The sequence below is a fragment of the Garra rufa genome, chromosome 14 (assembly GCF_049309525.1).
Source record: "Garra rufa chromosome 14, GarRuf1.0, whole genome shotgun sequence".
NCBI lineage: Eukaryota > Metazoa > Chordata > Actinopteri > Cypriniformes > Cyprinidae > Garra > Garra rufa.
In genome coordinates this window covers 28,359,401-28,379,786 of record NC_133374.1, presented here as the reverse complement: position 1 = coordinate 28,379,786, position 20,386 = coordinate 28,359,401, and the positions used below count along the sequence as shown (strand labels likewise).

Genomic DNA, 20,386 nt, shown 5'->3' with positions numbered 1-20,386 from the left:
AACAATGCACCTAAACACACCTCATTTTCAGACCAGCACACCCATGGTCGAACAGATGGGCACAAGTGCATTTGCTATTTAAACAACATGGTGCTGGTTGTGAAAATTGATAACTGTGTTGGGCTGAAACTAGCAAAAAATACTTGTGTCGCAAATTGAGACAGGTGTACAATAAGGCCTATTGTCACAGTTGTATACACGGCTTTCTTTATTCATGAAGGGGTTTGGCATCAGGGCATCTTTGTTTCCAGGCAGAACGTTAAACAACACGACACGGACATCCTGCCGGAAATCCTGTATAATTCAACCAATCCAATGACGACTTTGAAACTCCTGAAGTGTTTCCACTTTTGTGTGCCAGTGGTATGTGGGCATAACATCTGAGGCTGAGACTAGCCCTGCTTCATACTACAGTGCCGTAAATAAATCTTTAATACATTAGCTCATCCATGAACATGATTTCTGCCCGAGTCTCGTCGTATTGCATTAGCTGTGAGGAAAAAAATTACAACTCTCATGATTCCACACTTAATCACAACCTCATCAAGCTACGCCTTTGCTTTGATGTTTGTTTTGAATATGCGCCCTCTAGAGATTAAAATTACAAACTGTGCCTTTAACTTTCATTATATGGAAAAGAGCAGTTTGGAACCACAAGAGGGTGAGTCCATAATGACAGAATTTCTGGTTGAACTCTACATTTAAAAAAGTGATGTCTTAATTTACTCTGGGTTACATAATGTATGCCCTTCAGGATTCATTTCACAAAATGTTAGGGAGTGTTAAATGGCCATGTCAAGAAATCCCTTTGTTGGCCGCCCTATCACAAATGAAGAAATCTGTCAAAGTTTATTAAGAGTGCTAAGTGCCAACACTTCCCCAGACTGTGCTTTATATATGTGGGGTTAGCAGGGGACACAATGAACGTAAACAACAAATAATATTAGTTGTTGCCATAATGATTACTGTAATGGACTATGCCATTAAATCTTTGAGTAATATTTGTCCCTTTCTTTTCTTTATAGATTTGGAGACCAAAGACTTGGTTCATGACCAAACAGTGACTGGTATTTTGGGGGAGGAAGTTTACTTGCGTTGTCTGTACACTGGACAAAGTAGCATCTCATTCTCCTCCTGGAACCGTTTAGATTCTACAAACAAGGCAAAGAAAATGGCAGGTTACAAAAGCAATGGCATTCCTTTCAGCAAAGAAAATTTCGACATCCCGGCCTCAAATACAAACCTTACTGTAAAGGTAAATGTGACAAGTTTTGATCAAGATGGAAAATACACATGCACCTTCGACTCTGAAGAGGATACAACAAAGGAGACTGTATTTCTCAGTGTTATTGGTGAGTATGCAAAATGTAGGAAGTCATATGGGTTTAAAAAGATGACAAAGTCCATCAATACTTCTTTCTTGTTTCTTAGCTCGGCCTGATGTTGACATAACTCTGAAAGAGGAAGTTGTGAATAGGACTCTCTACCACGCTGTCACTTGCTCTGCCTCCGGTGCCAAACCTAAAGCTGTGATTAGATGGGAGATCTCTGGTGCCCTTCCAAGAGACGACATCTTCTCCGTGAACATGATTAATCCGGTTCATCCCAATGGCACAACCAGTTCAATCAGTGTACTTCGCTTCCCCCTAATTATGAATAATGAGAGCACTATTACCTGTGTTGTTGAGCATCCAGCATTTACTGAACCCAAAAGAGCCAACATAGACGTGGAAACATTTGGTAAGTTCTGTTTTGATAGGTAATCAAAAGAGAAAAAGCCAGAAATTGCAAAACAACATAAGTTACTTTTCTGTTCTTTTGCATTGGCCAAGTTTGTGCAGGTTGAAACCTAAAACACAGAACTGAGAAATCAAGTTGGTATTCTACTGTCTGCTCTTTGCGCCAAGGTTGCAAGTGTTTCCTGTGGTACTGTCACCTTTGTAGCAGCTGTCTGACCACAAATGTAGCATACTGTGGTGATACAGTATAGACGTGTTCCTTGTAAATTACAAAAACTGCGAAATTGCAAAGGGTAAACATCAGTATTTTACATTTTTTACTATTTATTACAGAACAAAATCTATTTTAAAAAATTGGCTGATAAGCAAATTTATGAATACTGGTGAACTGAGCAAGAATTGTTCTCACAGTTAACAGTTTATTTGCTTGTTTTCAGACCCGATTCACAACAGTTATCCAAATCGAGTAACAAAACCAGCCCAAAAATGGAAGACTACACCAATCTAGCATATACTTTTAAGAATCATACAGTGTAATTTCACTGCTATCCAAGCTTTTTAAATGCTGAAAGTATCTCGCATCTTGATATACGCCCAGTTATAAGGCTGTTTTCCGGCATTTGTTCAATTACTGCAGCCACGACTGATAAAAATATACATAAACATCAATCAAGACATGAACGACAGTAGCTTAATTTGAAGACTCAGGCACTAAGTGCTAACTATATTTCAGGTGGTAAACAAATAGGCTTTTAAACTCAGAATGCTGCAAGTGGTGCAATTTGTTAAGTGAATTCACCATTATCATTTCTTGAATTATGACATCTAAACCAAATGTCTCTCATTCACTGAGAAACTACTATGCTTGGAGCTATTGTTAGCATTTCCAACAGCTAGTTAAACAGACAGAACAGCTGTTTAAACTCCTCTAAACTCAAATGTATGCTTGTTTAACCTTAAGATTAAACTCACAGATAATCTTCTCAGTCTTTGAAAGAAGAAGAAAGAGTCTCCTTTTCATGAACTTCCACTGTTCTTACTGGCACTTTTCTTCTTTTAAAACAGTTTCTCCTGTTATAAGCATGGAGACCGTCCTGGTCCAAGAAGGAGAAGACGACTTTCAAGAGGTCATCTGTACAGCAACAGGAGGGAGGCCACACCCAAATATCACATGGATACTGCCTGAATTCAAAGACACAACACCTTTGCAGAGAAATGCATCTAAACCAGATTCAGTTGTCAGTTCATATCGATTCCCTTCAGATCCTTATGAAGGAGAAAACATCTCTTGTGTCTTTAGCTACACGTTTCTTCCATACAATAACACAAGGACAAGCACTTTGCCAATTTACTGTGAGTACCAGAACTATTTAAACTGCAGACATGCACATATGTAGCACTTTCTAATTTGTTAAACGTTTTTCCATCTTAGATATTTCCTCACTTCGGCTGAAGGAACTTGATTATGCCATTAACAGTGAGAATCAGACTTTACTGACGCTTGTGGAGGGGGACACAGACATTACAATCAGGATGGATGTTTTGGGCAATGTACCAAGTTATAAAACTAAATGTTCCAGGTAAGATGTGGTAATATCATCTTTTTGAATATGAGCGTAAAATGAGCACTGATACGACAATGATACTGTCAATTTCATCCACCGTTAAAAAATTAAATATTGGATTCTAGTGTGTTGGCTACAGAATAAAGGCACTGAGACAAGTTGTAAAAAGCTTGCTTTGCACTTTTGTATCACTTGATAAAGGGAAGGCGAACCACTACCTCAGGATGTGGATGTGGTTGGCAACGATCTCTTTATCAGAGGACCTGTTGAGCTGCACTTTGCTGGACAATTTCTCTGTCAGGCCTCTTACCGTAGACATCAAGTTTCCCTGCAGTTCACAGTCAAAGTAAATCCAAAAGTTTTACTGCCAGGTATTATATTTACTGTTCTAATATCTATATGTCAGACTGTATTGACATTCTCCCACTCTACAGCTAGAGTGTAAACTTGATTTGATTTGATTTTCAGTGACATTGCCCCCAAACATCAGTGTGAATTTAGTAGAGAATTCAGACCACATTCACATTGAGTGTTTGGCCTCCAATGCTGTTCCCGCTGCAAATGTGTCCTGGGTTCTTCCACATAAGATTAATAGTACAGTTCAGTCTGAAGACACTCACCATAATGGATCTTATTCTGTCAGAAGTGTGTTGACTCTGCCCAGCTGCATTACCCGCAAATATGTCATTGAGTGTGTAGTCGACCACCCTGACTTCATGGAAAAAGAGAGGCGGCAGATTGCTCTTCCTGTGTGTGGTAAGACATTGGTGAATGGATAGATGGATGGACCAATGAATGAATGGATAGGTTGTCAAATGGATGAATTGATAGGTGGATGAATGGATGGATGGATGGATGCATGCATGCATGAAAAGATGATTATGATAATAGAATGGTGGATAGATCGATCAGTCGATAGAACTATGGATGGATGAATAGATAGGTGGATGAATAGGTGCATGAATGAAAATTAGATGGATGGATAGATAGGTGGATGAATAGATGGATGAATGGATGGATGGGTGGATGAATAGATGAAGATGATAGAAGGATGGATGGATGATAGATAGAACAATAGATGGATGGATGCATGATGGCTGGATGATAGAACAATGGATGGATAGAACAATAGATGGATGGTTGGATGGATGGAAAAAAGAGGACGATGAGGATAGAAGGATGGATAATAAATAAATGCAATGATGGTAAAAGGATGGATAGTTCAATAAATGGATGGGTGATGGATAGAACAATGGATGGATTGATGGATGGACGGATGAATAGATGGATGTATGGATGGATGGATGATGGATAGAACATAGGATGGGTGGATGTGTGTGTGGATGGATGGATGGATAGGTGATAGAACAATAGATGAATGCATAATGGTTGAATAAAACAATAGATGGATGGATGATGGTAGAAGCATGGATAATGGATTAGAATGGATATTTCAATGAATGGATGGATGATGGATAGAACAATGGATGGATGGATTGATGGATGGATGATGGATAGAACATAGGATGGATGGATGATGGATATAACAGTGGATGGATAGAACAATAGATGAATGTACGCATGGATGGATAGAATAATGGATGGATGGATGGATGATAGAACAATAGATGCATGGATGGATGATGGATAGAACAATACATAGATTGCATGATGAATGGATGGATGATGACAGAACAATGGATGGAAGGATGCATGATGGATGGATGGGTGGATGATGGATAGAACAATGGATGCATGGACGACGGATGATAGACAGAACAATGGATGGATGCTTGCGTGATGAATAGATGGATAAAATGATGGATGGATAATGGATAGAACAACGGATGGATGCATGGATGGATGATGGATAGAACAATAGATGGATGGATGGATGCATGATGATAGAACAATGGATGGATAGATGGATGACTGGATGGATGGATGATAGAACAAGGTATGGATGGATGGATGGACGGACGGACGGGATGGATGGATAAAACAACGGATGCATGGATGAATGCTGGATGGATGGATGGATGCATGATGATAGAACAATGGATGGATAGATGGATGACTGGATGGATGGATGATAGAACAAGGTATGGATGGATGGATGGATGGATGGATGGATGGATGGATGGATAGACGGGATGGATGGATAGAACAACGGATGCATGGGTGAAAGCTGGATGGATGGATGGATGGACGGACGGGATGGATGGATAGAACAACGGATGCATGGATGAATGCTGGATGGATGGATGGATGGATGGATGGATGGATGCATGATGATAGAACAATGGATAGATAGATGGATGACTGGATGAATGGATGATAGAACAATGGCTGGCTGGATGGATGGATGGATGGATGCATGGATGGAAGATAGAACAATGGATGGATGGATGCATGGATGGAGGCATGCATGGATGGATCATAGATAGAACAATAGATGGACGGATGGGGTGGATGGATAGAACAATGGATGCATGGATGAATGATGGATAGAACAATGGATGGATGGATGCATGGATGGAAGATAGAACAATGGATGGATGGATGAATGCATGGATGGAGGCATTGATGGATGGATGATAGAACAATAGATGGACGGACGGGATGGATGGATGGAACAATGGATGCATGGATGAATGATGGATAGAACAATGGATGGATGGATGGATGCATGGATGGAAGATAGAACAATGGATGGATGGATGGATGCATGGATGGAGGCATGGATGGATGGATGGATGATAGATAGAACAATAGATGGATGGATGGATGCTGTTGACATAGGCTGCTCACCAAGATTTTTAAACAGCTGTATATCAATAATTCTGACATGTAGTTTATGTTTTTTGGTTGCAGCACCACCGAATATAACCCTGCAGTCTGATGTTGAATGGGACGGGGGCATTGCATATGCATTGCTGGTGTGTTCAGTGCAGAGCCAGACCCTGGCGGCGGCCATCACCTGGACTGTAGAGCGAGACGGCAATGATATTAGCTCTAGTGAATTTGTAATGACTCAACCTGACTTTCAGCAGAGTCATATGGCTGTTGCACAAAGCGTGGCACGCATTCCTATTTACTCACATGCCGGATGCACCGTGACCTGTGTGGTTGAGCATCGAGGGTTAGAGAAACCAGAAAACAAGAGCATTGTCCTCCCTTTGTTAGGTAAGGTTTACTATTAAATTAACCCCAAAAGTAGTTTGACACTAGAGCCAGACTTAGAAACGTACGAATGTGATTGCATCAGGAAGCTAAATGTCAGTCCATTCATGCATTTTAAACATGACCTAATTGTCATTGTGAAACTGCTGTGCTTCTTACAACTTGAATTTAGAGAAATAACCTGTAATCAGTGTAAATTAAGTTTAAGTTAATCTGCTTTTACAAAATCAACACATTAATTAATGAAAATCTCTTTGTTCTCAGGGCCGTCTACAAGCCGCATGTTTCTGGAAGAAGACAGATTTGAAATGGATTTTTGGCATGCTGTGTGTGAGTACAGCGGCGATGGGGTGAAACCCAACGTCTCTTGGGTCCTTCCTTATAAAGATGCTACAAATCAAGAGACTACTGAGTTCAAATATGATGAAATTAATGTAGAAGTCAAGTCAGTTCATGAATTTCAACTCAGTGAGTATGAGGGGAAGGATCTGATATGTCTGATCCAGAACAAGCTCGGCAGCGATGAGAGACGGACGATGCACGTTCCAAAATACTGTAAGCGTATTGTAATACTGGCACGATTTCTGCCTATCCATTCAGTAAATGTGTTTATTTGCTGAATGCAATCTGCTTTTTCTGTCACTCAGCTATCTCATCTATTGAGGTTATAAATGAAACCACACTTGATCGTAGAAGTCATGGACGGAATGAGCATCGTTTAGCATTGCAAGAAAACCTCTCGAATCAGAAGATACTTCTCAGAGCCCACGGCAATGCTCCGTCATACAAGACAACATGTTACAGGTGTGTTTAAAGAATTAGTTTACTCCAGAATTAATATTACCTGATAATTTACTCACCTCTATGTCATCCAAGATGTTAATGGCTTTCTTTCTTCAGTTGAAAAGAAGTTAAGGTTTTTGAGGAAACCATTCCATGATTTTTCTCCATATAGTGGACTTCAAGTGGGTTAAAGGTCCAAATTGTAGTAACTTGCTAATCATTCCAGCAACATGCTAGAAACATGCTAGTAACCACCCCATGTACTCTAGCAACTGCATAGCAACACCTTAGCAACCACCCCGGGTACCCTAGCAACGAAATAGCAACACCCTAGCAACCACCCCGTGCACCCTAGCAACCGCATAGCAACACCTTAGCACCCAGAGTACCCTAGTAACCCTAGTATCTATCAAACTTCAATCTTTACAACTGCTGAAAACTTCAAACTATTTCAGACTGAAAACAGTCAAACTTTTGAAACTTTAAAAGCTTTTTTAAACTATCTGGTCAGATTTTCTCAAGCCATGTTCAAAGTTTGTCTTGACAAACTTTTTTTATCTAGTTAAACTATGCTATTCTACGACATTAGCGATCCATACATCAATGAAAAGCTTATCTATTTAGCTTTCAGATTAGGCTCAAAGATTCAGCCGACATTCAGTTTGATTGTATTGAATCATCAGAGCAAAGATATTGTGTTCCATGAAAGAAATTAAGTCATGAGTGAGTAAATTATGGCCATTTTCATTTGTGTGATCTCTTTTACAGGCATCCATTGTAATGTTGTTTTGTTTGTGTTCATTTCAGACATATTGACCAAAACTCAAAACTGTCAGTTACTAGGAAAAAATAGACTTTTTTTCAAAGGTGTTATTCAAGAAATGCCTGATTTTTTTCTCATCCCAGGGAGGACGGGTCAGCAGCTGTCACCATGGGCATGGCATTAGTTTTTATAGACCCTGTGTCTGAACAGGATGAAGGACTATACATCTGCCAAATCTCGTACCACCACCACATGGCTAAAGTTTTCATTCGGGTGGAGGTAACTAGTGAAGAGACTCAACACAGTGAGTTTTCATAGATTATCAAAACTGGTAGTGTATAGAAGTCTGGTGTATTGGTTTGTAACAAACATCTGTTTCTCCACAGTGATTTTCATCATTATTTGCTTCTCGTCAGCCTCTGCAATCACCCTCATCCTGATGATCGTTTTGATCGTCCTCTGGTGAGTAGACTTGCTTTCTAACAAACTGCAAATTCTGCTGTTTTCTTTTTGGATATTACCATACAGGTGAGATCAGTGCAGGCAAACAGGAAGCAAGGTAGCTTACCTAGACCAGTGACATGCATAGTGTTCATAAACAGGATACATGGTGGCTTGAATAGGCTGGCAGAACATACACCACATCGACCACAACTCTGCTATACACGCGACATAAACAGATTCACGGTCATGTCTCAGCAGTAGAGAATGATGTGAATTTAAATGGCATAGCATCTGTGGCTTTTTGTTTTAGAAGAAAATCCTTGACGTAGATAAATAATACATTTTCTATTGTCATTTCTTTCTAGTAAAAGTGGAAGAAGTCACACCTCACAAAAGGTACAAAAGCTAGACAAAGTGTTATATAACCATTACAATATTTTGTCTAACATACATCAATGGCTCATTTCAGTTTTCTTTTTTCCCCAGAAGAAAAACAGGAATGAGCGTGAGTCTCTAGCAGCTCTAATGCAGGATCCTCGCAGCCCAGAGAGGATGGTGATTCCGGGCACAGCTGGGCCGCACTATGCTGAGCTTGTGCACTATTCCATTGTTTTTGATGCTAAAAGCACCGTGTGACACACCTGTTGAATTTTACAACCTTAACATATCCGTTTTTGCACATACTTGTGGAGCTCATGCCAGCTTAACTGCATTAAAAAGACAGACATGCTTAAGTTATGCATTTTCATGCTGATTTGTAATTTGTAATGATAAAAGAAATGAATTATTTGCTGAGGGGTTACTCAAACTCTAATCTAAGACTGAACAGATCTGAACAGATTTAGAGAAATGTAGCTTTACACCACTTGCCCACCAAAAGATTGTATGCAGTGAATGGGTGCCGTCAGAATGAGTGTCCAAACAGCTGATAAATACATCACAATAATCCACATCCAATAATCCTTTAATAGGAATATTCCACTAGTGGTCTCAGGATCTTATTGTAAGAGAAACATTTTAGGTAGCTTGGCATTACTTTTAGCATTATGACTTACTGTAATAATTGAGTAGCATTGTTTTTTATATATATATATATATAAAAATATATTTTGTTCTGAATTACACAGATATCTACTTTAAAAGCCTGGTTGGTGTCTTCTATCTTGTTCTTATTCCAATTCAAACTTATTGACTGCACAAACTGACTGAATTTGTAACGCTGTAGCGCCCTCTGGTGATCATGTATATATTGGGGAAATACCACATCTGGGCCTGGTGAGTCCAGTATATTTTGGTACCTATTTGGACTACCTTTATAGTCTTTGTTTGAATGACGACTTGTCTTCCTCTGTGTTGCTGTACGGTGTTTACGCATTTCCAGGGTAAATAATGTCACTGTGACACTTGTAAAAATACAATAAAATACTTGAAAAGTTCAAATATGTATTGAGTCAGTTTGTTAATCATGTAAAAACTATTAACCATAATTGAATATCACATATCAAACATCATTTTTTAAAATAAAATGTTACATTGATTTACAAAATTGAAATACAAATGTTCAAAGGTTAGTTCACCCAAAAATGAAAATTCTGTCATTAATTACTCACCCTCATGTTGTTTCAAACCTGTAAGACCTTTGTTCATCTTTAAATTAAGAATTTTTTAATGAAATCCGAGAGCTTTCCGACCCTGCATAGACAGCAACACAACTGACACATTCAAGGCCCAGAAAGGTAGTAAAGACATTGTTAAAATAGTCAAAAAAAAAAGTTAAATAAAGTTGTTATTTTGGTTTTCTTTGAGCACAGAAAGTATTCTCGTTGCTTCATAACATCACAGTTGAATCACTGATGTCACATGGACTATTTTAATAATGTCCTTACTAACTTTCTGGGCCTTGAATGTAGTAGTTGCATTGCGGTCTATGCAGAGTCTGAAAGCTCTGGGATTTAATCAGAAATATATTAATTTGTGTTCTGAAGATGAACGAAGGTCTTACCTTTGGAATGACATGAGGGTGAGCAATTAATGACAGAATATTTACTTTTGGGTGAACTATCCCTTTAAGAGATGATTTGACCCTCGAGTTAAACTGAATTATTGCTGATAAAACTTTCATAAACAGTCCATACATAAAGAAGCAAAACATTTACTTTATGTACATTTATCGTTTCTTGTAAAGACAAGGTCTAAGTTGAAGACCGACTTTCTTCACGTTCTCAGGTGCTTTTCCTGTCTTTATGAATTCAAAAGAGTAGAAGTGGCTGTTTTCTGTGTCCTAGAAAAAAAAAAGAACAGAAAATAAATGTCTTGTAAACAGCTCTTCTCCATATAGTAAATAAAACTACACTTGTGACCTTGGACCACAAAAGCAGTCTTAAGTAGCACGATTATCAATTTTTCTTTTATGCCAAAAATTATTAGGATATTAAGTATAAGTAAGATCATGTTCCATGAAGTTATTTAGTACATTTTCTACCGTAAATATATCCAAACGTAATTTTTTATTAGTAATATGCATTGCTAAGAACTTCATTTGAACAACTTTAAAGGCGATTTTCTCAATGTTTTGATTTTTTGCACCTTCAGATTGCAGATTTTCAAATTGTATCTCAGCCAAATATTGTCCTATCCTAACAAACCATACATCAATGGAGTTTATTTGTGATGATGTATAAATCTGATTACTATTTATGATCTGTTGCTATCTGCATTATTTTACTTAAAAACTGAGGATGTAGAACATGTTATGATTGCGCTGTTATTAATATATTCCATTATCGATCTGCATACCTGCATAACAGCACAATTCTATTCTGCAACACTGCACACTTGGCCTGACTTTCCATCCCTAATACAGCATTAGACCTGCAACTAACAATCATTTATGATAATTAAGGGGGAGATTATTCTAATGATTTAATCGATTTTTTAAAGCAGTTCTTTATTATTTGCACGTTTGTCAGTTTTTAACAGTAAGTCCACTGAAAATGTTTTGCACAATCATCTAATGAATAAATCATGATCACCAACTCCAAAATATCAGGTTTTTATATTACTATTTTACTCACTTGCTGTTCTGCACCAGTGTTATTTTAGTATTTATTAATATTTTGAATGAGCATATATGTGTCCCTGGAGCACAAAACCAGTCATAAGTGTCTATTTCTTAAAAGTGACATTTATGCAGCACCTGAAAGCTGAATAAATAAGCTTCGATTGATGTATGGTTTGTTAGGATAGGACAATATTTAGCCGAAAAATACAACTACTTGAAAAACTGGAAACTGCTTTAAAATCACCACTGTCCAAATGAAGCTCTTAGCAATGCACATTACCAATCAAACATTACGTTTTTATATATTTATGGTAAGAAATGTACCAAATATCTTCATGGAACATCATCTTTACTTAATATCCTAATGATTTTTGGCATACAAGAAAATTAATAATTTGACCCATACAACATATTGTTGGCTATTGCTATATGTTGAAAACAGTTGTGCTGCTTTTTTTGTGGAAACAGTGATATTTGTTTCAGGATTATTTGATAAATCAAAATCTTAAAACAATGGCATTTATTTTAAATATTCTACACGTCCTTACTGTCATCAGTTTCAATAAGTCTAATGCATTCTTGCTAAATAAAAGTATTAATTTCTTTATTTTAAAAAAATCTAAACATTTGAATGGTAGTGTATGTTCACTTGAATAAATAGCACATTACCTTATTGACTAACTTGAAGCCCAGACTTGACAATGCACTAATGAACGAACGCTCATTTTCAAATCTACTAGCCACTTCAGCAATTTTTAGAACACCCCTGCAAAAAATAAATAAATAAATAAATGGAAAGAGGGTACATATTGGCTAATCATTACACTCAAAATGGTTTGGATTTCATAATGATTTTTTTAAATAATGTCAGTTGTTAAAATAAAATAAGAGTTACCCCATCACCAGGACTCGGTTTGCTTCTGCCAAAAAGTCTCCCAGATTTGTCCCCATCAGAGAAAGACAGAAAACAGCAATATCTACTGTAGAATCACGAAGCGGCACCTGTGAAAATTTAATAAACAGAGCTGCTGTTAGTCTTCTGGCTGCATTACAAATCAAAGCTTTATTACCACAATAACTTACTTTTGCCATGTCACATGCAGTGGCAAGATCACAAACCGGAGCCAAATCAAAAGAGTGTACTTTATTCTTTACACTCCGAGCAATTTTACAGTCTCCACAGCCAAAGTCTGCAACAACTAAAGAAGCTGGTCTGAAAAACAAACAAACAGAAATTCAGTGATATTCAGTGAATTCCAGATTAGATTCACAGACAGTCAGTCAGACGGACGGACGGACAGTCAGTCAGCCAGCCAGACAGTCAGTCAGTCAGACAGACAGACAGACAGACAGATTGAAAGACAGACAGTCAGTCAGACGGACGGACGGACAGTCAGTCAGCCAGCCAGACAGTCAGTCAGTCAGTCAGTCAGACAGACAGACAGACAGACAGACAGACAGATTGAAAGACAGACAGTCAGTCAGATGGATGGACGGACAGACAGACAGACAGACAGACAGACAGACAGACAGACAGACAGACATTCAGTCAGTCAGTCAGACGACAGACAGTCAGACGGACGGACGGACGGACAGACAGACAGACAAACAGTCAGTCAGTCAGACGGACAGACAGTCAGTCAGATGGACAGACGGACAGACAGTCAGTCAGTCAGACGGACAGACAGTCAGTCAGTCAGTCAGACGGAGAGACAGACAGTCAGTCAGTCAGACAGACGGACGGACGGACAGACAGACAGTCAGTCAGTCAGTCAGACGGACAGAAGGACGGACGGACGGACGGACAGACAGACAGTCAGTCAGTTGGACGGACAGACAGACAGACGGACGGACGGACGGACGGACGGACGGACGGACGGACGGACGGACGGACGGACGGACGGACGGACGGACGGACGGACGGACGGACGGACGGACAGACAGACAGACCGACAGACAGACAGACAGTCAGTCAGTCAGTCGGACGGACAGACAGACAGACAGACAGACAGACAGACAGACAGACAGACAGACAGTCAGACAGACAGTCAGTCAGTTGGACGGACGGACGGACGGACGGACGGACGGACGGACGGACGGACGGACGGACGGACAGACAGACAGACAGACAGACAGACAGACAGACAGTCGGACGGACGGACGGACGGACAGACAGACAGTCGGACGGACAGACAGACAGACAGTCAGTCAGTCAGACGGAGGATTTCTCACTTTTTACAAATATAGGAAATGATTGAATCCACAGGGTTTGTGGGCCAGTGTTGAACTTGTGTCGTGTAGCCCTTGTGGTAAATCGCAATGGCATCTGGGTCCTGTTGAAACATGCGTTTGGCCTCACCGCTGGTCGATGTGTAAAGCAGCTCATTGATGTAGCGGAATCGAGCGGCTTCTAACCGCTTCTCCATCTTTGTCCTTAAAGCAGTTGAGGGGTCAAGAGCCACTTGCTCATCACCCTTCAAACTTACTGCTGTATCTTTCGGTTCTTCTGGTTCCTCTGAGACTTTATTGCTGTCATCAGGAAGCTGTGAGTTTAACATACGACGCAGTTTTTCTGTTTCAGATTTTTTCATCTTTTTAGACGGTTTCCCTTTATCTTCCACTTTATGTGAGGCGGTATTGTTACTTAGGGAGTCATCTACTATTCCAGTCCCTGTGTTGGATATTTCATCAGTTTTAGACTCTTTGAAATTGTCAGCATTGTCCGTGATGGGAGAAATGCCATTCTTTTTATGAGATTTTTTCGTTTTTTTAGATGCCTTGTCATGTTTTTTCACTTTCTTGGATTCTTTGACATCTTGTATTTGAACTATTGGTTCCTTTTTTGCACTTGCATCATCAACTGCTGTTTTTGGAAGATATTTGTTGTTATTCCTTTTTTTGTTCTTCATCTTGTTCTTCCACTGCTTTCTGCTTAGCTTGTTCTCTGCTTGACTTTCATTTTTCTCCAATTGAGGTTTGACATTCTTATCTTTTTTGGACTCTTGTGACACCTTAGAACCTGCAAACACAAATTGGTGTGAAAAAGTCAGTATTGTTTAAAGGGATAGTTCACCCAAAAATGAAAATCTGATGTTTATCTGCTTACCCCCAGGGTATCCCAAGATGTAGGTGACTTTGTTTCCTCAGAAAAACACAAATGAAGATTTTTAATGAAAACCGGTGCAGTCTGCCAGCCAAATAATGGACATGGATGGGCACCAAACCTTTAAAAGTAAACAAAAACATGCACAGACAAGTTCAAATTACACCCTGCGACTTGTGACGATACATTAATGTCCTAAGACACGAAACGATTGGTGTTTGCGTATGCTACGCCAGAGCGCGTTCACATGTCACGAGCCGGATGATGAGCTCAAGCTCAGGACAGATGGAGGTGGCTGTGTATCAAAGGTAAAAAAAATATAAACACTGTTCAGTTTCTCACAAAAACAGATTGTTTCGTGTCTTAGGACATCAATGTATGGTCACGAGCCGCAGGGTGTAATTTGGATTTGTCTGTGCATGTTTTTGTTTACTTTTAAAGGTTTGGTACCCATCCATGTCCATTGCATGGCTGGCAGACTGCACCGGTTTTCGTTAAAATCTCCATTTGTGTTCTTCTGAGGAAGCAAAGTCACCTACATCTTGGATACCCTGGGGGTAAGCAGATAAACATCAGATTTTCATTTTTGGGTGAACTATCCCTTTAAGAGTGTACACATATACAATGACTAGCACATGTTCTCACTTGTTTCTTTTACGGTCTTCTTCACTGGCTTCTTCTTCTTCACAGGTGGTTCAGATGAATTCACTTCATCCTGCTGCTTATCTTCATTTTCAGCATTAGACTTTCTTTTACGCTTTTTGCACCTTTTCTTTTTTGCCTTCTTGACTGTTGTGGAGGCGCCTTTCTCCTCATCACTATCTTCAAAAACATTCCCAGTTTCCCAGTCTGGAACTGAACCCAGTGTTTGTAAGGTTCTCATAAGACTTTGTTTACCCACAACCTTGTTCTGTTAGGATAAAAATGACAGATGAAAAATTCAGTTCAAGTGACAGACATATATACTTAAATAAGTGGGGGAAAGAAAAAAATCACAATAATCACAAAAATCACAATACCTTGACAGAGGCAGGAGACATTTTAACTTTGTGAGATGATCCATTTGGTAATGGAGAGTCAGTCCATTCTTCTTCAGCAAACATGTTTGTAAACGCTGTAAACAGTGACAATAAGTTGTAACGTATAACTTAATACATTTGCAAGCTGGCTATTTTCAGTGTTATGTGCTTGCATGTCTTGTCAGATGAAAAAATTTATTATATTTATTAATTTTCACATGCTCCAGAAAGCTATGACAGAATCTCCCAACACATTTTTAGATTAATTCACGCATACTTACAGCTCACTCTTTCCTCCACACGTGCAAAGCACTATCACGTGGTTTTGTGTCCATCCGGGTTACCGTGACAACTTCCTCTCCAAATCAGAGCCGTGTTACAAACTACTGGATATTCGGTTCTACAAATGCGCTTTAACTATTTATTACATTGTGAATGGTCCATTAAACTAAAATCATTCCCGTTTTTTAACACTTAGGTGCTTGCAGTCTTCGGTTGTAGTAATAGACAGAACGACTCGTTTCCGCTAATCGGTTCTTTTGAACAGTTCGTTTCGATACATAAAGATACATAATAACAATGTACACCAATTATTCTGTTCAGACTTAAAAGTTTGAATTCTCCTTGGCTATTAATGTCTTGTGTTTCGTTTTTGAGCATCAGTGATTGTTCGCATCTTTTGTAATACAGTGAATGAGTAAATCCCTGTTCTCATTTTTTAATGTATAACGTTAGCTATTTGGTACAAACAAGGCACTAGTAAATATTACAAACATAAAACAGTTGTTGATCAGCCAGGTAACAACACAGAGTGTCAAAACATATGTACATTTTTGAATATTTAATTTCATTTGTGCATTTTGTCTTGTGGACTACATGTGAACACCTGTAATATCTTTTTCAGGGCAGTTATTAAATAAAAACAAAAATACATATTGGCCTTTGTGATTTTTTTTCTTTGTGAAAAGTACTTATCACATACGTGTGCAAACTGTGCAATTAAATAAAAATGTATTATTATTTACATTTACATTAAATGCAATTGTGCTTTTTGACTCGCATAAGTAGGACACCTATATGTCATTTCAGAATTACTTCTGTTGTCTTTAAAATAACAGCCAAAATAAGGTTAAAGGTGTATTGAAAAATGCCACAAGTACTGACAAGCATTTATAGTAAACTTAAATTTATTTACTATGCCATTTGACTGATTTCTATGCAGTTAAAAATGACAATATATATATTCAATCTAGAATGTTCATCAATACATGAAAATAAGTGTACTTTTTAACATCAAAATAATTAAAACTTAATGATTCAAAAGTGTATTTTAAAATTAAACCTTTCATTTGTCATTAATACAAAGTGTGCTTTTTAAAAGTCTACTTAAGTGTGATAAGAAAAAATTATATTTCTCCATCTCTCAGGTAACATTCAGGATACAATTAACTGTACATGACATCTATTTTGTAATTTTAAGTGTACAATAACTATTACTGTTATTAAACCTTTTCAATTAAAGTTTTTGCAAACTAGTTTTGATTCAGTACTAATTTAAAACGGAAATGTTTAATATGGAAATCTCCAGGGCCTCAAAAATCACAATGCCCTCTGACATCTGATAGTTTATGCATTTTAGCAATTGAGTTTAGTCTCATTTTTCAGTTCCACAAATGTTCCTCTAGATGACGCAATTGGTTTTCATTTCAACCACGTTGACTCCATCATGACAGACTACACTTGTTTTATTATTTATTGTGTGAAATCTTAATCTGACAATATATACACACTGAACTAACAATGTCTGATTCCTAAACGAATGACTACACTAGAATAATCTCAAATATTCAAATAATGAAGTTATTTCGTCATGTCTGAGTTAAAATGATCTAGTATTGCACCTTCACACTATAGTTACAGGCCGGGTATTATACTCTATAGAGTTTTTCACAATGCGTCATCAATCGGCCATATTGGCAGCACTGAACGTAAACAATGCCACTGAACAGAACAAAACTTGCATATTTTGCAGATTATTTCTGCTGAAAACGGTCAATTATTGTCATGTGTTGGGCTGTAGCTAATCGGTTGAACCGGGAAAAACAATAGGAAAGAAAGACATGAACATCTTGGATGACAAGGGGGTGAGTACATTATCTGTAAATTTTTGTTCCGAACGTGAACTACTCCTTTAAGTCCAATGTGGTTCTTGTTACTTTTCTCAGCGCTGATCAGGATCGGCTCTGGTTCTCCTAGCGCCCCCTGGGGAAGACGACCGTTTTTGTCTCAAAGCCAACAGCCACTAGCTAGCATCGTTTGCTAGATATGTGTTCATATCCGAGGCAGTAGCTTCTAGCGGAAGTGGTCGACTGTTTTATTCATATCAACAATGGCGTCGCAGCAGCAGATGGTCGCTAACAATGCTCAGATGGGCGTTCAGCAAGCGGCTGTTTTACAGCAATCGCAAACTCAACAACAACAACAGCAGCAACAACAGCAGCAGCAGCTCAGTCAACAGCAAGATTTTGATCCCGTGCACCGATTCAAAATGCTGATTCCTCTGCTCAAAGATAGTTTACAGGTTTGTTTTTGGTGCCTTTCATTGAAAATGAGAGCTGAAAGTACCTGTTTGAAATAAAATACTAACATTCATTTGCAATTGTATGTTTTTAGAACGTCATGACCATTGCTTCACTAAATTTCGGACACAATGCAGCTATTGACAATGGCTTAAGAACAACAGAGTAAGGTTCTCATATTATTATGTAAATAAGTAAATAATAACGTATACTGTATGTATGTACGAAGTCTGTCTGTATCTATTTATCTACAATTGTTGCTGTTTTTCACAATTCACACTTTAAATGTCAAAATTGCGAATTTATATATTTTTTTCATTAGAATTGTGAGCTATAAAATCAGAATTAGAAGAATTATGAGATTAGATGTTAGAATTATTATTATTTTTTTCCCATTGGCAGACACTCAACAGAAAGATGCATGGTTGCATAAACCAAGAAATAATATTTACAAAAATATACTTCTCTTCTCAAAATGTAGGAAGGGTAATGATGCAGCAGTTCAGCGGTTTGACAAAAGTTTAGAGGAGTTTTATGCTCTCTGTGATCAACTGGAGCTCTGCCTGGTAAGCAACTGCTGTGTTTCTATTGAAAATATCATTCAGAGATTTTTTTTGATTTGTGATTAACATTGACATTTTGTTTTTTTTCAGCGGCTGGCCCATGAGTGCCTCTCACAGAGCATCGACAGCACGAAGCATTCTCCAAATCTCGTACCCACAGCCACCAAGCCGGACACAGTCCAAACAGAGTCTCTGTCTTACTCTCAGTATCTCAGTATGATAAAATCACAGATTTCATGTGCTAAAGACATTCATAATGCTCTCTTAGAGTGTTCAAAAAAGATTGCTGGGAAGGGTCAAGGAGCTTGTAATTAGTCGCTGCCAACTGTATTTAGTTTCCTTTTTTATTTGTATTTTGCGTAGCTTTGATGCTGATTGAAGAATATTATTTTTTTGTATTTTCAATTAATTTTGTCTGTTTACTGTTGTGACAAATGTACACGTACAATTCAAATTATATATTCTTTAAATGAAACGTGTGTGTGTTATACTTTTTGAACTAACAAGATATTTATGGGTCTTTCCTACTTAATTGCTAAACATATTTTTGAATTATTTATATACTACAGTTATTTAGTATTATTAGGTATTAGTGTGTGTGTGTGTATATATATCCTGTCATTTTTATTTGTTTTTATATTCTGTTTAGATCCAACTAAATTTTTCTTCAAATTTTAGATTTACACTACCAGTCAAAAGTTTTGTAAGTTTTTTTTTTTTTGTAATGTTTTCTTCTCTTCTGCTCACCAAGCTTGCATGTATTTGATCAAAAGTACAGCAAAAACTGTAACATTTTTAAATTAACTCCTGTGATCAAAGCTAAATGTCTAGCTGCATTATTCCAGACTTCAATGTCAAATCGATGATAAATACATTTATAATGTTCCAAAAGATTTCTCTTTCAGATAAATGCTGTTCTTCTGAACTTTCCTTTCATCAAAGAAACCTAAAAAATTTACTCAGCTGTTTTCAACGTAAAAATTCTAATACATGTTTTTTGAGCAGCAAATCAGAATATTACGATGTTTTCTGAAGGATCATGTAACTAAAGTAATGATGCTAAAAATTCAGCTTTGAAATCACAAGAATAAATTACGTTTTAAAATATATTCAAAATAGTAATAGTGTTTTCGCTGTACTTTGGATTAAATGAATGCTAGCTTTGTGAGCAGAAGAGACTTCTTTAAAAAAAACATTGAAAAACTTTTGACTGCTAGTGTATTTTAACTTTCTTTGTATTTCAGTCATTTCCCAAGCTGTCTTATCTAAGTTTTAAGTTGTTATGCAATAATTATGTTTAATTTCTTTAACTAATACCTCCTGTGTGGGTTAGGCCTAGTAGTACTTTTATTGTACTCTAGTCATGCTCCTCTTTTAAGATCTGTAAGATTTCAATAAATATGTAAACAGACATACAGACATGTAACAAACTTGTTATACAAAAAAACTACTTGCGCAAACATTATACAATTGAGAACATCAGTTTATTCTTTTATAATTTCATATCTTTCCTTTAGAGGCGCTAGAAATCCTTTTCAATGCTTTCAATGCAAGAGAAGAAGTCGTTCCGATCTCTGATTGGTC

At 37.8% G+C, this 20,386-nt stretch overlaps 3 protein-coding genes across 3 annotated transcripts; 2 read left to right on the top strand and 1 right to left on the bottom strand.

The window, feature by feature from the left end:
* The first annotated feature begins 7,145 nt into the window (after window positions 1–7,145).
* On the top strand, window positions 7,146–9,773 carry LOC141284852 (uncharacterized). Its single transcript, XM_073817872.1, has 5 exons — window positions 7,146–7,291; window positions 8,177–8,337; window positions 8,420–8,495; window positions 8,843–8,873; window positions 8,964–9,773. Exons 2-5 carry the CDS (start codon window positions 8,202–8,204, stop codon window positions 9,111–9,113), a joined length of 393 nt encoding a protein of 130 aa, XP_073673973.1. The 5' UTR covers window positions 7,146–7,291; window positions 8,177–8,201; the 3' UTR covers window positions 9,114–9,773.
* A 127-nt stretch (window positions 9,774–9,900) lies between these two features.
* Window positions 9,901–15,979, bottom strand: rrp8 (ribosomal RNA processing 8). Its single transcript, XM_073817871.1, has 8 exons — window positions 15,942–15,979; window positions 15,661–15,755; window positions 15,287–15,551; window positions 13,771–14,557; window positions 12,622–12,751; window positions 12,434–12,540; window positions 12,208–12,304; window positions 9,901–10,758 (listed from the first exon to the last, which is right to left on the bottom strand). The coding sequence occupies exons 2-8, from the start codon at window positions 15,742–15,744 to the stop codon at window positions 10,645–10,647; spliced, it is 1,584 nt and encodes a 527-aa protein (XP_073673972.1). The 5' UTR covers window positions 15,745–15,755; window positions 15,942–15,979; the 3' UTR covers window positions 9,901–10,644.
* Window positions 15,980–17,919: 1,940 nt separating this feature from the next.
* Window positions 17,920–19,277, top strand: med29 (mediator complex subunit 29). The gene is made up of 4 exons (XM_073818429.1): window positions 17,920–18,241; window positions 18,334–18,404; window positions 18,721–18,805; window positions 18,893–19,277. Exons 1-4 carry the CDS (start codon window positions 18,050–18,052, stop codon window positions 19,115–19,117), a joined length of 573 nt encoding a protein of 190 aa, XP_073674530.1. The 5' UTR covers window positions 17,920–18,049; the 3' UTR covers window positions 19,118–19,277.
* Window positions 19,278–20,386: the final 1,109 nt, after the last annotated feature.